This window comes from Diceros bicornis, chromosome 31 (assembly GCF_020826845.1).
Source record: "Diceros bicornis minor isolate mBicDic1 chromosome 31, mDicBic1.mat.cur, whole genome shotgun sequence".
In the NCBI taxonomy this organism is placed as follows: Eukaryota; Metazoa; Chordata; class Mammalia; order Perissodactyla; family Rhinocerotidae; genus Diceros; species Diceros bicornis.
The window spans coordinates 17,568,547-17,589,877 of NC_080770.1; the positions used below are offsets into that span (position 1 = coordinate 17,568,547).

Consider the following 21,331-nt stretch of genomic DNA (forward strand, 5'->3'; position numbering starts at 1 on the left):
TTGGTCCCCTCTGGTCCCACTTTTGGTCTTCCATGATAAATATCACTTTGGGTGTTTTAACGATAATTAATGGAAGTTTTTGTATTGAATTACTTTTCTTTGCACATACGCTGGAATCAGGCTGATTTTCCTTCCTTGTATATTCATAATAATAAAAAAAAAAGAACAATACAACTCCACAGACCCTCATCAATTTCAAATTTTGAAAAGACCAGCTCCCGTTTTTGTTTATTACTTTCACTTATGATTGTCTCTTTGATACACATTTTTTAAACCATCAAAATTTTCTCCTAAGAGAAAGGCAACTCCCACACACACAAATGCTCATCTTCCACAGGAATTGGCTTCTGAAGTTTTATCAATAGATAAAAAGTGTTTTCCTCCTCTAAAGGAAGCCCAATTCTCAGGGAGCAGTTGAGAGACATATTTTATTTTGAGAAAGTTATTTCATTCTTGTGTGTAGATTTCAGCTTCAGTTGTAGCAGAGTTAGACAAGGTCATCTACTTTCTTTTTAATGGGGAAAATTGTGGATGAATTGCCGGGAGGAGGGCTATGGAAATGACCAACCGTGCCTGTTAACTTACCTGGTTGTGGAAGAAATCTTCTGAATATTTCTGCAGGGTTCTCCTTTTCAATGACTCTCTGGGCTAGCAAGTGTATACACATATGTGATATAGGCCTTTATATAGTTGAGTCTCCATTCCTTAGAGAGTAAATTGTAATGTTCCCCAGACATGACTGCCCCAGGGTCACAGACCCTCCAGAGTGCAACTGTGATTAGAAATTTTCAATTAGAAAAATATTACCCTATACAAACAAAGGTAATATCAGGTCTTATTTCAAATAGAATGATCTCATCACAAAATCACTAGTCCTTGGTTATGAATGTCCAATTTAATTTGTATAAACAAGACAAAGAAAAGCAAAAACAAATGGCAAAAATTTTAAATATCACAAACACTTCTAATATTTTGTCACCATTTGTTTATTTTTGTCCCTTCCTTTTCCTTTGATCTTCTTAGTCAGAAGGATTCTGATTTAATCTTTTGTTTTACCATTTCCTAACAGAGTGTATTTTATACCTAGAAGTTATAAATTTTTAAGCAGACAGATATGTTTATTTTTTCTTTGCTCAGTATAGACATGAAGACAATAACAAATCCTCTTTATCTGCATCCTAATGAGTTGATAAACAAATGAGAAGCAATAGGATATATTGGAGTATATGAGGAAGACATTTGGTGTAAAACAAATTTGGCCTGACCTTGTTTCTCCAAAAGGGCCTGATGAGGCCATTGAGTATGCATTGTATATCCGTTTTAAGCATTTACTATGTCCCAAAGACAAGAATAATGCCCTTAAAGAAAAAGATGTAACTTCTGCCATATTGGAATTTCCTTAAGGATCAGCTTCTCACTCTAAACTAAGGATTAATTGCTGGCCTGCCTCGCTCACCCTGTGACCACCCAGCTCGAGACCACAGACCAGCTACCTGCTGTGTTCATCAATTGTTGTGTGAATCGCTGTACTGGCTAGGCAATCTCATGACTATTGTAAAAGGGCATTCCAATCATGTGTGATACATGCTCTTTGACGGTATATAACTACCCTGTACACCCCACTTCTTTGGAGTGCTCTGTTCCTTTGTGAAAGAACTCTACCAGGCTATATGGTCCTCAGATCTGGCTCATAATGAAATAACCCTAATTTTGATTCAGTTTGCTTATGGACTATTTACGTCAACAAAGTTAAGATTTAACTTTTTAAAATCACTTGGTATTAATTTGTTGTACGATCTGAGGCAAGGATCTAATCTATTTGTTTGTCCAAATAGCTAATTCCTCTGCTATTATTAATTTTTTTCTTTTGAGGAAGATCAGCCCTGAGCTGACATCCATGCCAATCCTCCTCTGTTTTTTTTTTTTTTGCTGAGGAAGACTGGCCCTGAGCTAACATCTATTGCCAATCCTCCTCTTTCTTTTCCTTTTTCTCCCCAAAGCTCCAGTAGATTGTTGTATGTCATAGTTGCATGTCCTAGTTGCTGTATGTGGGACACCACCTCAGCATGGCAGGACAAGCGGTGCCTTGGTGCATGCCTGGGATCTGAACCCAGGCTGCCAGTAGCAGAGCGTACGCACTTAACCTCTAAGCCATGGGGCCAGCCTCTAATATTATTAATTTAATAGTCCATCTCTTTCTTATTAATTTATAGTTAACAAAGTTTAAAAATATCCTCTTATTTACTAAAATAACTTAATAATATCAACCAGCTTCTGTATATCATAAAAACCTTGGAGTTTTAGAAATTTTGGTAGGTACAGGGCATTTCTATATATCCTTTCTTTTTGTAAAATATATATATATTTTTCCAGAATATAAATAAAGTGTATGTACACTGATTATAAAATTTTATATATAAAGAAGGTTAAAAAATATATAAATCATCCACTAGAAGTAATAGCTCTTTAAGGTTTTTTGTGTTTTTTCCTTCATATTTTTAGGCATTTTATTAAATTGGGCTCATAGAGTACATGACAATTTACTGCTTATAATTTCCATTTTTTAACCACCAATATATCGGGATTTTACACACTATTCAATATTCTCCCCAAAACATGTTTTCTAATATATCTGTAACATTTCCCATTTTAAAATTTTGTGATTTGTTGCTAATTAGTTAAAATAATAATGCTGTGGTTAATTCTATCATTCAGGATTTGTTTAGAATGGTCCAGTATCTTCAAGAAAAAATACTAAAAGATAGAAATGTTGAAGAAGAGAATGTGTGTACTTTAAATCTTCTTACTTATTGCTGAATTATCTTTTTCTGGCATTGTTTCTTGGAAAGTTGTTTGTGTTAACATGTTGCCTCCAATTTATGTCCTCTCACTTCTCTGGAAATCATTCCAGTAAATATTTTGCCCCCATTTTTCTGCTGAAAGTCCCCTTATCAAGGTCATGTTATTTAATCTATCAGCAATATTTGCAGAGTTAATCATTCCTGATTAACTTTCTTCACTTGGAATCTCCCGCTCCTGATTCTCCTCCTGGATGTCCCTCTCAGTTTCATTGTTGATTCCTCCTCATTGCACTCACCTCTAAATGTTGGAGAGCCACAAGCTCAGACCTCTGTCATTTTGTCTGTTTATGTCCATACATCTTCCTTCACTTATTAATTTCATTCAGTTTTATACCATTTAATAGTATTTATATGTCAATGATGCCAAATAAAACATTTCATCCCAGTACACACCTCTGAATTCTAGACTCCCACATTCAACATCCTACTTGACATCTTTACTTGGATGTGCACTAAGCATCTTAGATTCAGTGTCCAAAACTGAGTTCCTAATATCCTGCCCCTCTGCACCTCAAGCCTGCTCCTCTCAAACTCTTCTTATCTTCGCACATGGAAACTCTGTGGTTGCTCCAGCCAAAATCCCTATAGTGACATTTGACTTCTTTTGCTCATATCCCACACCCAATCTGGTAGGAATTCTGGTTGGTGCTACCTTCAATGTATCCAATCCAACTACTTTTACTACATAAAATGTTACTCTGTAGTCTTATCTAGCATCCTTTCACTAGGTTCAGTGTTTCCATACTTTCCCTCTCCAGTTTTTTTAACACAGAGTAATTCTTTCAAACAGTGAATTAGGTTATCTCAGTCCTTGGCACAGAATCCTTCAATGGTTGCCCATTTCACCCGGAGTAAAATCTAAAATTCTTACAAAGGCCCACAAGATCTGTAATAATCTGGCCATTGTTAGCTTTCTAACCTCAGCTATCTTCATCTCTATCTCCCCCATTCCCGTCCTTCTATCCACATTGACTTCAAATACTCCCGGGCACTCCAGCATTAGTCATTTGTATTTGTTCCCTCTACGTGGAATATCTTTTCTTAGATATCTTTATGGCCCACTCTTTTACCCCTGGACACTTTCACAGTGGTGAAGTGTGAGAACGCTCAAGCCAGATGATCCGGGTCAAAATTTTGGCCCTGCCATTATGTGCCATGACAGTACTTGGTCACATAGTGTCCTGTGTCTTGTTCTTATCATCTTTAAAGGAAAAATCGTAATAGTACCTGCCTCAAGTGCTGCTTTGAAGATTAAATGAGTTAAAGATTGTAAAGATGTAAAATTATGTCTGGATTGTCCTAAGTGCTAAATAAGCATTAATGACTACCACTGCTACCTCCTTCCTTGATTTATTTTTTCTCAATATCATTTATGACTATATAATATCTTACTTGGTTAGTTTGCTTGTCGTCTCTTTGTTATTTATTGTGTGGGCAGAAGTTTTGGTCAAATTTTAGCCTCTTGATCTGCAGTTCCTGACACAAACTGTAGACTCAATAATTTTGACTCCCAGCAGTGCCATAAGAGTGTCCATTTTCTCTGCACTAACATGGATAATTATATATTCTTTTCACTTTGCTAAGCTCATTCTGTAAAAATTATGTTTCCTCTTTTATGTATATTTACTTAATCATTAGTAAAATGTATATTATTCGTGAAATTTATATTTTATATTTATATTTAGCTAATGATTAAATTAATGTACATAAAAGAGAAAATATGATTTTAAAATAATAAACCTGGCACCATTGGGAGTCAAATTGACAAAAACTTTCTGAGACATTTGTTTATTGTTCAACAATAATTTATTGAGTCCCCAGTTTCTGTCAAGAACTACAGAGAAAGCAGCAAAAACAAAAGAGATTTCTATTGAGTTATTTTTCTTTTTATTTTTACTTCCAATTCAATTTACATAAGGGTTTTTTTTAACCCAATATTTTGGTACTTAATTCCTAATGTTTCTAATTTCAATCTTTCTTAACTACAAAGATGTTTATGGCTATGCATAAATAATACGCTGCATATGCCTTTGTTTGAATTCCTTAATTTTCTATTTAAACACACACACATATGCAATTATTTCTCTGATACTTTTAAACTGAAAATTTGATTTATTTCTTCAAGTGAGTTTCCTTTTTTACTTTTCCTGGAGTGACTTATTTGATATCTTTTAATATAATGTTTGCACTGTTATGAAATTTTTGTCCTGGCTCATTTCTAGAAAATGATCAAACTATAGTTATAAGCATTTTATCATAGTTCAGTTAATAATCCAGATTCTGAAGGTATACAGAAACCAATAATTTGTCTAATTATTCCAACTCACAGACCGTCACCTACGTTCAAACTGTGCACACATGGCATGTTCTGTTCTTATGTTGCTAATATGTATACTTTAAATTTGCTATTTTTATCTTATTTTCCTTTGAGTAGACCTTTACTTAGCTGACTCTTTTGGATTTCTTTATTCAGGGAAGGACTAAACATCCATTAAGTATTCTTTAATGCATCTAACAAGGCCTTCTGCTCATAGCCTATGTCAAAAATCTTAATTGTGAGAAAAGTATTAGTTTGACATTGAATTTGAAAAAGTTTAATCGGTGATTATGTTTCCAAATTATTTGGTACTGGTTCATATGCAGTCTCGCCACAGAATTTACACGTTCCCAAGGGCCTATTGCCTGCCCATACTGCATAATATGGAAGCAATTGGGTTAGCCTTTCCATTTCTAGTCAGGTTGCAAAAGTTCAGAATACCTGGGAAAATTAAGAAAAATGTCATTTTCTGTAGCTACCATTCTTCGTCTGTTGATTTTAATTAAATAATTGCTGATCATTAAGTAAAAAGAAACTGAAGTCAGAGTTCACTTAAGTGTTGGTGATGAACTGTCTCTCTGGGTCTTGTTACCAAACTCTTCATTGCAAACAGAATCTCCTACTGTCATTGCTAAAAGTGGGTTTACTTGCTACTCAGTTTCAAGGGGCCTTATTAAAAGGACTGGATGTTCAGCTTTATCATGGGGACATATTAACTGAAACCAATCTCAACAAACATAAAGTTTCAACTTGAGACTAATTAACATTCAGCTTAATTTGAGTGTGTTGAGATCATTCATTATCTGATTCCTCAGGGGTGGCTATTTCACCTACCTTGAAGTATCTTCCCTTGGGAGACAAGATAGCGTAGTGGGAAGAGAAGAGGATTTGGAACCAGATCTAAGTTTGTGTTCAGGCCCTTCTGCTATCTACCCACTTACTCTTGGGAAGGTCATAGATTCTGAGCCTCAATTAAGACATAAAAACACTAGCTACAGCACAGGGCAACTTTGAGGATTAATCCTATAATGGATATTAAATTACTTTGCCTACTGCAAATTGCTGATGCTGTAATAATTACAAGTAGAATGATAACAGTGACTAAAATTTATTGGGTGCTTATTACATGCCAGACAAAGTACTAAAAAAGTCGCATACATTGTATTATTATTCCTTACAAAACACTATGATGTAGGAAACACGTTTCAGATAAGAGAGGCTCAGAGCATTTAAATAATTTGTCTTAAGTCACAGCCCATGAATGTGTTACCTGGAATCAAGAGTCAAGGTGGACGATTTAGTCCAAATTCATTAGTATGACCCACAATGCTCTATGAGGTCATGGCCCCGACTGTCTTTCTAACTTCTTCTCCTGCTTTTTCCCTCTCTGTCCACCACACAGTTCCTCTCCTTCATTGATTGTGGCTGTACTTCTTGTCTTTGCACATTCTGTGTCACCGAAATACGTTTCCACAGCTTTTCCTCCCTCTATAATGTCTAAGTCCTGCTCATCCTTCTAACACAAGCTCAAAAGTTAACCTTGTAGCAGGATTATCACCAAATTCCCTCAATCTTCTCCTTACCTGATCCCTCAAAAGGGAAAAAAGAATGTTGATTGATTATTTCTCAGTACACTCTGTGCCTTCCTTGTGTCCCTGCTACATTTTTCATGCTGTATTATAATATATATTTTGCATATCTGTCTCCCTTGTTAGACTATGAGCTACCTGAGGGCAGGAACTCGGACAGAGTGGCATTTTTAACTCTGGAGTGGCAACACAGGTTATTGTTTTTAATATTTTCAGTAAACAGTGGACTAATTTGAATAAAATTACCTAAAAGAAAAGCAGCAACATAGTAGAATATTACCACGTTCCTGAAATTTCTTAGCCCAAAGCTGTATTTCGTTAGTGCCTTGTTTATTTGAATATATTTAATATATGTCTTAGTTCAATACACACATAAATAGTAGATCTGATACTATTATAAATAAGCTATTCCCCATTGAATTTTTTACATTTCTAGTATACAGGGGTGCCATATTTGGCAAAATTTCATTATTCCGATTCATTGATTTCCTTGGGTTTTGTTGATCACATTATTTGTGAAACTTTTATTTCTTCCTTTCAAAAATCCATGCCTCTTATTTTTCATTTGTGCAGATTTGCTGGCCTCTATAATAATATTTTTAATAGATATATACTGATATTTCAAACCCCAAATCGGTGCAACTAGTTATGAATTTTTAAAAATTTTTATCTTTTTACTAAATAAATTATTATATAATAATTTTTATAATGAAAAATTTCAAACATACACAAAATTGGAAGAATTTACATAATAATGCCCCCATAACAATTGCCCGTCTTCAAAGTGTGCATTTATGGTCAGATATGTTTCATCCATGCCTCTCACCCCGTCCGCTAACCCCCAAAGCTATTTTGAAGTAAATACCACACTTCACACCATTTCATCTGTTGATATTCTCCAGGCAAAGACCACCAGGGGCAAATCTCTAATCAAAGTTGTGTTACTGTTGCTTGTCTCAACAAGGGAGATTATACACCATGGAAAACAGGGACATCTCAGTAAGAGGTCTTAGGGAAAGCTTGCTACAGGATTTCAGACTGTGTGGTTATTTCCGGTATGGTTCAACAGAGCACGGCTGCGCTCTGGAGTGGGTGCAGTCAGGTAGTGGCAGCATTTTAATGATTCAGTATGTTAATGGTTCTTATTCAGACCATGGACAAATTGGAGTACAGCTAAAGCTTTAACTGTTAAAGAAGAGCAGTCCCCCATAGTAGGCAGGTGAAAAGGATGTTTCACCATTTTTGTGGTTTAGACAGTGTTCTTGATTTTATCTCTGCTCCGACATTATTACTGAGTGATCCTGTTTTTGTCTTGCTTCATCACCATTACCAAGTAAACTTCTTTCTGTGAAATTATTGTTGTCATTCTGCGAAATTATTGATATTCTGTAACAGAATACTACAGCTTAGCTTTTAGGGCCAAACTAGATCCTAGTTTGATCCTGAATGAAGACAGAATGGTTCTAAAAATAAAATCACCCTTTCTGTATAACTTGTTTTTAAATGCTTTAGTTGAATACAAGACTATCACCCAGTTCTAAAAAATTCTGCAGTAACAAGAATAAGAATAAGCCTAAGAGTAAGAATAGCTGACATTTATTGAATGTTTGATATTGCCTGGCCTAATTCTGTGTATTCAGCATTTATCAACTCATTTAGTCCTCTTATCAATACTAAGAAATGTCACACATTTTCAAGTTTAATACGTGAAAATCAAGATTTACAAAATAGATAAATTAAGTGATCCTTAATCCATTTTACCTTCAAAAAAGGATCATTTAAAAATATGTGAACTTAAAATTTCTTGAAAATTTGCTTTAATTTAATTAAGATATCCTTTGTTTTACAAGCATAAGATTTTCAGTAATATATCTGGAATGTAAGTACTCTGATGAATTTAGTTTACACTTTTTTGTATGCTTACTTGTATTTCCTTCATATTTTCTCAATTATATTTCTTATGTATGTATTAGTTCAGAGGAGCCCATATTTTTTCTACATATTTGACTCACCAAATTAATATTAGAAAATAATCTACAAAGAAGCACCATTAGTAGTTACATATTTATAGACTATTTTTTTTCCTCAGGCCTTCTTCTTGTCACTCAATTTGGTTTGTAAGTAATTAAATTAAGCATAGAATGTTGGCATCTTATTATATAAGTAACCACACAAGTTGAGGACAATTAGAGATAATTTCTCCAGAAAGTCTCAACTTATAGATGAGAAAAGTGTATGTGTGTGTATGTGTGTGTGTGTGTGTGTGTGTGTGTGTGTGTGTGTGTGTGTATTAAGGTCCTTTCCTTAGGTTTTAAACCAAGGCAGTTATATACAGTCATGCACACCATAATGACATTTCAGCCAATTACAGACTGCATGTCTGATGGTGGTCCCATAAGATCAGCACCATATAGCCTAGCTGTCTAGTAGACTATACCATCTAGGGTTGTGTAAGTAACTCTACATTGTTCCCACAACAATGAAATCACCTAATGACACATTTCTTACGAAGCATCTCTATTGTTAAGTGACACATGACTGTAATAGTAAATGGGACCCTGTGACATCAAGGTGCCAAAGTGAAATATGATTAGACTGTACAGAAACAGCTGTGATTCTGGTTATGGGGGAAGACGGGAAATTCTCAGAAACATTTGAAGTTAATGTCACTGATAGGCAAAGGGATGATAAAGGCAGAAGGTCCTCTGCCCCATATGTGGTAATTTTTCCCTTTACTTTTTTTTCCAGATTATGTGAGCAACATGGGGGATCCGCTTTCTGTGCCAGGCTCAGGCTCACATATCTTTCCATTCATTTTTTTAACTTATGAAAAATTTAATTTAAATCTAGTTTTTGGCAGACATTTTTGTGGATCATCATTCATTTTTCTTTTAATCCCAGTGTTGTATAATTTGTATAGTTGGAAATTTAAGGTACTCATTTAAAAATTAAGCTTTATAGTTGGACAACATTGAACTCAAATCTTATTTTTTTCCAGTTAACAGCTACAGGTGTGTTAATGAATGACATAAACTGTTTTGAATTTCCTTATTCTTTAAATACCCATCTCAGTAGGGGCTATGAAAGTTAACTGAGACAGTCCGCTTAAAGCACTTCACCCAGCACCTCACCCAGAAAAACATTCAATAGATGCTGGCTCTATTTTTACTTTGAAAAGTTTAGAACTAAATAAATTGATAGTTTATAATGTAATATTTACTAACGGTAACAAAAGTGGCTTCTTTTTTTCAAGTAGAGAGATGATTATTTTAACAGCAGTAACAGAGACCCTAAAAAGAGTCAGTTTAAAATATGATCCTAAACACACCCAAAGAGATATTTAAAAGCATTAAATTTCTTTAAAGATCACAAAAAATAACTGCTTAGCTTTATGTTTTCATTTCATTGATTTTAAAATGAAACATATCATGCTGCCAACTATTTCTAAAAAGGCTAATACCCCATTACCTGAAACCAAATAAAAGGATCATGGATCTAATAACAAAGTTAATAATTAAGTATGATAGTCAACGTTTCTGGGTGCTTGCTGTATGCTAGGAACTACAGTCTTATTTAATCCTCACAATGAGTCCAAGAGAAAGGAACCATTATTGCCTTTTGCAGATGAGGAAACCAAGACACAGAAACGTGAAATAATTTACCACTGACAACAGCTGCTACTTGGAAACGTTAAACTTGTTTGCCAAACTGTGTGAATGTAGAGCCTATGTTCCTAACCACACATTTATGTAGATTAGGCAATGAATTATAATGGTGGGAAGTGGCTCCAAGGGACTACACTGACACAGAATTGCTGTCAGTAAACGCTCCATGTCCAGGTAGCTCTGCTGGTGCTCTCCTACCAGCTGAATGCAGAAGGCGGAGTGTTAGGGAAATTACCCAGAGTGTTACAACCCAAAACCCTTGCTTTTAAACTTCGACATGTTTTTCAAATTATCTGTGCAGCAAGCTTGAAGTAGAAGATCCCAGATGTTGATTGATTTCAGTACTACCCAAATTTCTCAGTATGACACATAATTAAGGTAAAGCCACTATTTCCCAATTCTCTTTCTTTAATTATGAAGAAACCATGATCAAACAGGATTCAGATCTCTCTCTCTTTCTCTCTCCTTTTACAATTCAACAACTCAAAATTTACAAAATGGCTTTCATGTAGAAATCACCGAGAATGAAACAGCTGGTGAGACATATTCTGAGTGAATTTGAGCACTTAAAGAATTTGGCTCTATCATTTTTCAGCATTGTGACTCTAGATAAAACACAACTCATGGTCGTCCGATCACTCCCTGTCCAATGAGTTTTCAGTTATTTGATAGCCAAACACAACCTTTCTTTAACTCTTTTCAGTGCATTTTTTACCTCCTGATTTCTCAAGCTGTAGATCAATGGGTTTAACATGGGAATCACTACCACATAAAACACTGAAGCAAATTTATCTGTATTTAGAGAATGGCTTGAATTGGGCAGTACATACATAAAAATGATTGTCCCGTAAAATATTGTGATGGAAGTCAGGTGGGAAGCACAGGTAGAAAAAGCTTTCTGTCTTCCTTCAGCAGAATGGATCCTCAGAATGGCGAAGAGGATGAAGACATAAGAAATTATCACAATCAGTAGAGAGCAAAGGGTGTTGAACCCAGCAATGATTAACAACATCAATTCTTTGATGTGAGTGTCAGAACAAGCCAGAGCAACTAAGGGAACATCATCACAGTAGAAGTGGTTGAGCACGTTGGAGCCACAAAAAGACAAGTGGAATGTCGCCACTGTCTGGACAAGACCCACAGCAAATCCATAAACATATGTGCTAGCAATTATTCGATAACAGAGTTTTCTAGGCATGAGAATGACATAGAGCAAAGGGCTGCAGATGGCAACATATCGGTCATATGCCATAATTGCAAGCAAATACAGTTCACAAACTACAAACGTGATGAAGCAGCACACCTGAACGGCACATGCATAAAATGTGATACTTTTAATTTCACACAGGAAATGCACCAACGTGTTTGGGGTGACAGATGAAGTGAAAGAGAAATCAACAAAAGCCAGATGGCTCAGGAAAAAATACATGGGTGTGTGAAGGTGAGGACTGATTTGGATCAGCACAATCAAACCAAGGTTACCCATGACACTAGCTAAATAGATCACTAGGAATACAGCAAAGAGAATGGCTTGAAGCTCTGCATCATCTGTGAGTCCCACGAGGATAAACTCAGACACTGCTGAATGATTGCCTTTGGCCATGGAATAGATTTAAAAGATTTTTTTTATATACGTATTTTAAAAGCCTCCAGAGCAAACATTCTGAGTATTCTTGTCTCCACCGGCAATAATCAAGCAGATGTTAGGAGCTGGTTCTGACCCACCATGATCTTATGTCGAACACAATCAAAGGAGAATCTTCACGTTACTTCTGGTTTCAGAATGCAGTGGTTTGTTCTAGGCAGAAATTCCAAAGCATGAAACTCTATGATGATTTGTAAATATAGAAAGATGCTATTTTATTTAAAATTTAATGTAACTGAGTAATCCATTTTATAACTATTTCTAATAAGAGAAATTAAAGATTGAGAGTTATTTGAACACAGATAAAAATAATTTTTTAAATTCTTGGAATATTTAAAAAAATTGTACTAATTCCTTTGAAAATTTTTAATTAAGAGGAAGCAGTAAATTAAAAATATTTATTCCAGAGGAAGTAATATGAGTGGTCACAAAAATTTTTTGAATATTGATAGTCTCTATACCACATATTCAGGATAATTTTCATTTTATTTTGTTCTCTTACTTACTATGACTCCCAGTTTTTCTTCGATTGTTATGTAGCGTTTGTAAATTAAAGGGAGAAAAAAAATCCTTAGGAATGTGGATAGTCTTTTTTTTGAAAGCCGCATAATAGGATTAAAAATACATAAGTGATTCAGGAAACACATCTATCATGAACCTTCAAACATCCAAATGCAAATCAAGAAAAGAAAAAAAATTCTAGGATGAGTTTGTAGAAATACCAACTGGAGGTTTCTGGCTTATTAAATGGAAGCAGTTTTTCATGACCTTTACTTGAACAGAAGAGAGATATATGTTTGATTTTCTTTTTTCAATATTGTATCTCAGAATATCTTTACATCAACACTATAGATTGGCAATATAGCCATCATCTTCACTTTCAGATATGGAAACAGAGGGTGAGAGCTGAAGCCCTCTTCATGTTTCACTATTAGTGTCGGGTGAAGCAGAATAACTCACTAACCCAGTCCTTGATTCCTTAACACCAATTTGTAGTTTATAGAAATGATCACCTTTCAGAGAAGCAAGAACTGCCCTATCAACCAGAGATCAAGGCAATTTTGGAAAGGCAATCTACAGTTTTGTCCATGTCAAATGTTTAGAACAGTGCCTATCTTATACTGTGTATTAAATCAATTTTATCTCTTAAAAGTATTAATAGTATTTAGATTGAGGCTTACTCTGCAGAAACCTGTGTGTGGTCCCATCACACTGATGACTGTAGAAGGTTGTTGTTTTGCAGTGTTTTGAAGTGTTCTTCCATTGCCTCACTAACTAGTGATCTCAAATTGTTGCCTTTCCTGGCTCTTATTCTTTCTAGTACTAATATTCCTCTGATGTATTGGAGCTTGTGTAGCTCTTGCTCTGAGATTACCAAACTCTCCAACAGCTTCAATCATTTTATTCTCTTTTCCTTAAACTGAAACTTGGTTCCCCCTTGAAAACCTACTTCTCCCCAGGTCACTTCTCCGTATGCTGCTCCATTTGAAGCTCGCCACATATTTTAAGTCTAGCAGGTGAGAGAAGGCTTTCTTCTCGTGTGGAGCATTGTCCTTATTTATTGTTACATCTTGCACTTGTGTCAACTCCCCTGATACTGATACCGGCTCAAGACAAGGTTGACATGAGGGAAGCCACGTCGTAGAAAAGAAAAACTCTATTGTAACTTTGAATGACCTCTGACAAACCAACCCAGCTAGCTATGCACCCTCCAGGAGATCTAACTGCTCTGTAGATTTTACGACTCCTGCTTGTGCATGTACCTCCCAGCTGCAATAAGACGATAACTTTGTTTTTTTGAGTTCCTTAGGAATGTGATGACCCCAGAACAGAGAATCTATGCTGATAGCTATCATCAGTGAAAACTGGAAGATCTGGTGGCACTCCCAGTCTGTAACACCAGAAGGTCAACATTCCTAACCCTCTCCATATAACCCAATGGCCTATATAACTGCTGCAAAATTTTGTGCCCCCTTAAGTTGGTTCTTTTGGACATGAGTTGGCCATCTTCTCTCTTGCTATCAAGCTGTAATAAAAAAGTCCTTTTGCTCCTACCACCTTGTCTCTTGGCTATCGGCATGTCTTGCAGAGAGCAGAAGGTCCCACGTTGGGCTGTAACAATACTTTCAGGCTTATACTCACATTCACTGTTGTCACACGAATAGCCAGGTCCCTCCCTCTGATTCACTGAAGATGCTGGTACTGAGATCATTCTGTTCCTCTTCCACAGAGTTGTCATTGGTGCCCATGCACACCATCTATTTCATAATACGGCTTCTCAGTCTCTTGATCTGGATATTAGTGACCCCACCACCATTCCACTTGAGCGTCCGTGCCCATGGCTCCATTTTGAAAATTGTTTTATCTAGAAATTGATTGAATGCTAAGTATCCAAAATTAAAACATTATCTTATGACCACAACTCTCTGCTCTTTCCTTTTCACCTGTTATGACACTGTGACTTTTCATTAACCTATTCAAGTCACTATTCCTCTCACTCCACTAATCATCCTTTATCTATGTCACCTCCTTTATTCCATTCTTACCCTATACAGCTTAGACTCCGTAATTTATTATGACAACCTCTCTTTCCAACATCCAAAACTTTCTTGCCCTGTTTCCTTTCAGATATACTAAAATCTGGACATTCTGAAATATTCTTCTCTTTGCAATTATTCCTGAACAACCAAGAATGTCATCTAGGTAAAAATGAGTCATTACAAACTTATCACATTCAAAATCCAGTAGTCACTTACTGGATCTACTTTTTCCCAAATCAGTGTTTTCTTTCCCAGTCTGTATGTAGCTATTTCAACCCTTTGGATGCTTTCATGCTCCCCACACCACACACCTTACTCTCAGTAGTTGCTAACAATTCCAACGTCAGAGGAAGACTTCAAGTACCAAAATGGACCTTTCTCAACTTCTCGTCACCAGTTGCACAAAACTACCTCATTCCACATCTATCCTTTCCACTTTTTGGAGGGTGAGATGGGAGTGGGGCATTCTCTTTCTAATATCTAAACTTATATTTTGGTTCCCAAACTCTTGTCTCCCATATCTTCTTCCTTGACTAATTTATTCAACCTTTCCCATCAATCTAAAAATAAAACACATGCAAAAAGCCTCACCAGTGACGTCTGACTTCTCTTCCTTTACCTTTACCTGTTAACCTCTGTTCTTCTCTTCATCCCTGAAGTACCAAACACCCTGGAAAAGTCATTCACCTCATCCTTCCCTACAATCTCAAAGTATTGTATTCTGAAATTTGTTTTCAACATAAGTGCGACACAATTATTCATTCCAACTTCACCAACATGCTTCTTAGTCCCAAAGACAATGAAGATTTCTTTTATGACATCTCTATAGCATTAGACACCATTGACATCAGCTTTCATCATGAAAACCATTGGTTTTCTTTATTACTTCCAAGTCACTAGAATTTCTGGGTTTTCCAATCTTTCTATCCACTTTTATTTTCCTTGGTGGCTCTGCTTCCTTTGTTTATGCTTTAGGTAAACTATTACTTTACAGATCTTTCCTAAGGCAACTCATGTCACTTTTCACACTCTTACCTAATGTTATGGGAACAATTGTCCTTTACATGGTAGTGATGCAAAATTCTAAATTTCTAGGCCATATTTCTTCTCAGTACTCCAGGTATATTTATTTAATAGATTCCCAGACAACTTCATTTTGATATTACTAATGTACCTAAATTTAACATGTTCAAAAGAGAATTAAAAAACCATACTATACCACTCATATGCCTTGGGGCATATATTTTCTAACTCAGTGAATGATGCTGTCTTCCAACCAGTTACCCACGTAAGAAACTGAGAAAACATTTGTCATATATACCTCTAACTTCCACTAATAGAGAATTTATTATTAAACACTACTAATTATTTAACCTATTTTTTTCAAAACTGTCTACTTCTTACCTTCGATATTCTTTGACCTGTTTATTATAGCTTTATCACAACTTTCTGGGTTACTGTCTTCTAACATTGATCTTAGCCACCAGTCTTACCAACTTTTCCGTGCATATAGCACTTCGAGCGTATATTTCTAACTTTCAAATCTTAGCTTGTTATTTCCCTTGACTTTAGGATCGAGTCCAAACATCTTAACGTGGCTAACTTAACCTTTGATAAAGAATCATTCTTTGCAGATAAGTGTGTCTTCTTATGACGTTCTTCGTGTAATGTCCATGCTCCAGCCATGTTGATTACTATGTTTCTCAGATGTGACCACGGAATTTTGTATGTCTTTGTGCCAGAATATCCTCCCCTTTATCTTCATTTATCTCATTTGCTACTATCTTCCTATTAAATCCTTCAGATATAAGGTGAAATTTCACTTCCTTCTAGAGGTGTTTCAATACCTCTCAAGTATTACATCCAACAATTCATTCACCTGTCAATTTACTTGTTAACCTACTCTAAATTTCAAATTCTTGGTAAGCAAAGAGTTCTATATTTTCCCTAATACCTGGTAGGACTCAACAATTAGTAGACATTCCCAGTATAATAGTTGAATAACAGAACAAATGAATACAAAGATTGTGTTGCCCCAAACCCTTTTTTACTCCTCAATTACCTTGATTTTTTTCCTTACTACTTGCTGCCTTTGAGTAATCCACAACATAACCAAAAAGAGTCCACTAGATCTTGAGGCAAACTGTGAATGCCAACAATATATAACATTTACTTAAGAATGGTGAGTATAATTTATATCATTCTCCTTCCCTCTAAAACATTTTCCTTGCATTACATCATTTTAAGCAATTTCTGAACAAAACAATGTAATGATGTCTCACAAGCATGAACAATTATACTATGGTTAATCTTTTGGGACCCAATTTGCCTAACAGACGAAGGACAAACACTTGAACTTCAGATCACTATGTGGAACCCTGATATAACAAAGAATTAATAACCGATAGCAAAGTTTATTTTAACACATGGAAAACAACTTGCAATATGTTTGACTGTCTTTTATTTACTTTTCATACTTTAGTACGGATGTTTTTAAATTTTGAGTTTCAGTAAGAAGTCACAGTATGCATCAGATGAACGTGAATTAGCTTGCCATTAGACTTTTCAAGGTTACCAAGAATTGACACATTGCACCAAAGATCCAACCCTACATCTGGCAATCAGTAGTCTGTGGAGCTATAAGCAGATAAAAATTAAACTATGAATTTCTTATCAACTTGGAGGTATATTTAGTTCCATTTCAGAAAATTATTGTTTGAAATCTCTGGTCAAAGAGCAACATGATTTAGAATGAACTTCATTTTGTTTCCTGAAGTCTGTTGGAAAGCGTTTAAAGGCATTCAAACAACAGAGAAATTAACACTCCTCTTCAAACTCTCTAACAAAACTGTTCAACTCCATTACACACAGGTATGTCAAGAAAAATAAACAGAAAGATATACAGATAAAAAAATCATAAACAGTTGCTTATTTTTAGAAAAAATAGCAAGCAATCAAGTCTTACAGAATGTGGATATTTTATCTTACACATGTTGTCTTCTGATCTTTTATAACACCATTCTAACAGTTAAAACAATAACAAAAAATCTTAACATAAATTGTGGAGAAGTCTCTGTATTATTTTTTGCATTTTTTTTGTCACTAATCTATAATGATTGTACTAATGTGATTTTCCTCAGAGACTTGAAAGAAATTCAAGAAAGCTTGAAAGACATCTATCAGCATGTACACAGCTCTGGGCCTCTGAGAATACAGTCATCAATTGTTTTAGAAAGACGTTTTAAACTTTTTCTTTCTGTCAAAATTATAAAATCTATTTTCAGGATTTCTTCTTAGAGATAATTTAATTTAAAAAATGTGCAATTTATTATGTGATCACTATTGTTTAAATTATCTATTGTAAAAAACCACCCCAAACCTTAGCTCCCTAAAGCAATGATGATTTATTATCTCTCATGTTTCTCTGGGATGACTGGACAATCCCTCTCCATGTGGTGGCAGCTGGGGTGGTAGGACAGCTGTGTGACCCAAGTGATCTCAGTCAAATGACCGACACTTGGCGAGGCTGTCAGCCGAAGTCCTTTCTTTTAGCCTTGTGACATTTCCATGTGTCTAGCTTGCACTTCCAACAAGATGGTGGTTGGGTTCCAACATTTAGCATTCCCATGGAGAAAAAGCATTCTCTTGGAGAAAAATGGTCTAGGCTGAGGAGTTGTACAATACATAACATCACTTTTGAGTATTCTATTATTTGAAGGAAGTCACAGGGTCAGAGTCCATAAGGGGATAAGAATATAAGTGTGAATGTTAACAAAGGGATTCATGTAGGTTATGTAGTAGTAATCTACCACGACCATGAACTTCCTGAATCTGCCTCAGGGCACTTACATAAAACCAAACAAATGAAAAATACGACACATTGAATCATTAGTGAATGTCTGAGAGTGTTAAATAAAGCACATTAATTTGAATTTAGAAGCATTTGCCCCTAAATCCTAACTTTGCCACATACACGTTATATGTTCATGGGCAAGTCACTTGTCCTCTTTAAGATTCAGTTATTTTTAAAATGGGGATAATTCCCACCATGCAAGCTCACTATAATTATTAAATTTGAGAACAACGCATGTGGTAATATGGATCAATATGTTCAGCTGCTTTATAATCATTATATTGAGTTATATGGACGAACCTGCCATTTTCTTATGAACAGAAGATTGCTAATTTTTTTAATCTACCAATGATTAAAAGTATAACCTAAGTAAAAATCTTAGAATAATTATTTTCCAAATTTTACATCAAATGTTTTGTTCTCTATATTAAATATTTTCCTTACCCTTACTTTCTTTGACAAAAAAAAGAGAAAAATAAGTAAATTGCTTTATAGCAGATTTCCTCAGGGATATGTGAACCCTTCAATTTCAAAACTTATATACGATCCTGGAAGACATCACGCTAAGTGAAATAAGCCAGATACAGAAAGACAAATACTGTACAATCTCCCTTATCTGTGGAATCTAGAATAGTCAGACACGTAGCAGCAGAGAATAGAATGGCTGCCAGAGGCTGAAGGGGGAGAAGAAAATAGGGAAATGCTGGTCAAGGGATGCAAAGTTTCAATTATGCGAGATATATGTTCTGGAGATATAATGTACAGCAATGTGACTATAGTTAACAGCTCTGTATTGTATGCTTGAAATTTGCTAAGAAGGTAGGTCTTAAAGTGTTCTTACCACAGAGAACGAAAGAAAGAAAGAAAATGTTAGTTGTGTGAGGAGATGGATATATTCATTAGCTTGATTGTGGTGATTATTTCACAATGTGTGCGTATATCAAAACATCAAGTCACACACCCTGTATGTATACAGTGTTTATTTGTCAATTATACTTCTGTGAAGAGAAAATAATTTTTTTCTCCATAGGAGCTTTAATCACCTTGATATTGTGCAAAAAATTATGCAAGTTCACCATATTGATAGAATCTTGCTAACTGTATCTGGTGAACTGTGACTGTCAAGATCCCTGGATGCCCTAGTAACAGCAGGAGTCAAAAGGCGGGAGGAAAAACACTACAAAGATTCACAGTTCTGTGCTTCCTTCTGTACATTTGCTTTAAGTGAAATAACAAATGCAACTCTTTTCACATCCGCTCCGAAGTAAAGGACATATTGTTGTGCCACAAATTTACTACACCTCAAAAATACGTACAACACATTTTAAACATATTGGGCTTACCAGGCAGCATATACCATGCTTGGGATTATAGCTCTGAGCCATTTATTGGGTATTCAACATTCTACCTGATTTGATTCAGTTCCAGAGAAAGTGTAGATTCTGCAAGTTACTCAATGATGCTAGAGATACCGGTATTGGCATAGAACGATATTTGAATCTCTGGAAAGCCCAAATCCACATCACCACACAGACCTTCGAGCAAAGCCAGACCTTCTGATGAACAAATAAAATAGTTTTCTGTATTCTTCTGTGTCCTAGTAGAAACTAAGTGCTGGATGAAAGACACCAAGTGAAAACTTAGCATCAGCTATCTATCTTGTGTTGGGTATTGTAGGATCCACCAACTCATAATTTTGGGCTGGCACATAACCATCTATTTTAAATGGAAGTGATTCATTTACAACCTGGTTAAATAGGGTTGAAACAGCATTAACAAATTATATGAACAAGTGGTTCAGATTTTTATATCACTTATATCTGCCGCACAGTCTCCTTTCTATCAATCTATGCCGAGGTTTCATGGATTAGAGGTTACAACTGAGGAAGTTCCGAATGAGACCTGGGCCTAGTGCAAAGAAGGCCTGCCACATTGTGTAGGAAATAGTCAGAAATGGGCTTGTGCCACATTACAGTCCCACTAAGTGGTGTCCCTGAAGAATAGTGGTGAAAGCAAGTTGTTGCAGTGGATCTAAAATTTGGCCTTCCACTTCATACGGAGGAAATGTGGCCTGAAGGACTGGATATACAGTCATGCATTGCATACAATGTTTCAGTCAACAACAGACGACATACATAAGCTGGTCCCAGAAGATTATTACCAAATAGCTTAGGTGTGTAGTAGACTACACCATCTAGGTTTGTGTAAGTACCCTCTATGATGTTCGTATAACCTTTAAATCACCTGATGACACCTTTCTCTGACTGTATCCCCATCGTTAAGCTACATATGACTTTACACTGATTCACAGACAGTGATAAATACCACTGGACAGTTGGTCAGGGGACTGAGAGTTGCCAGTCTCCAAGAACATGGCATTCTGGAGGAGAGGATTTTAGATGAGCTTGTATGAGGGGCACAAAGCATGCTGATTTAATTTTTTAGCTACTAAAGGGTAGCTTTAGCAAAGAAGGTTTGCAGCAATGAGGAGAATTGGAGAACCTATTATACAGATAGCAGCCACCCTCTCTTCTCTCTTACAATCCCAAGGCTTAATCAATGACACCATAAACAGAGTAGCCACAATGTCAGGAATGAAGCCCATATATATGTATTCAATATCATGGGCTTCCTTCTACCACTATTAATATTAAGTGTCCAATCTGTTAGAAGCAGAGACCTATGTCAACTCCTAAATATGGCAATGTTGTTTTGAAAGACAAGTCAGAAACACAGTGACAAGTCAACTGTATCAGATCTCTTCAATATTGAAGGGAACTGCAATTTGTCCTTACTGAAATCAATAAGGGGGATAGGGATTTCCCTTCCCAACCTGCAGTGTCTGAGGGACTATCACCTTC

The 21,331-nt window shown here is 35.7% G+C and overlaps 1 protein-coding gene across 1 annotated transcript; it reads right to left on the reverse strand.

The window, feature by feature from the left end:
* Nucleotides 1-11,093: 11,093 nt before the first annotated feature.
* Nucleotides 11,094-12,056, reverse strand: LOC131395085 (olfactory receptor 5AL1). The gene has a single exon (XM_058526888.1). It carries the CDS (start codon nt 12,033-12,035, stop codon nt 11,094-11,096), a length of 942 nt encoding a protein of 313 aa, XP_058382871.1. The 5' UTR covers nt 12,036-12,056.
* Nucleotides 12,057-21,331: the final 9,275 nt, after the last annotated feature.

What these genes read in the sequence shown, in the direction of transcription:
- LOC131395085 (XM_058526888.1), bottom strand. Translation starts at nt 12,035, where the DNA reads ATGGCCAAAGGCAATCATTCAGCAGTGTCTGAGTTTATCCTCGTGGGA.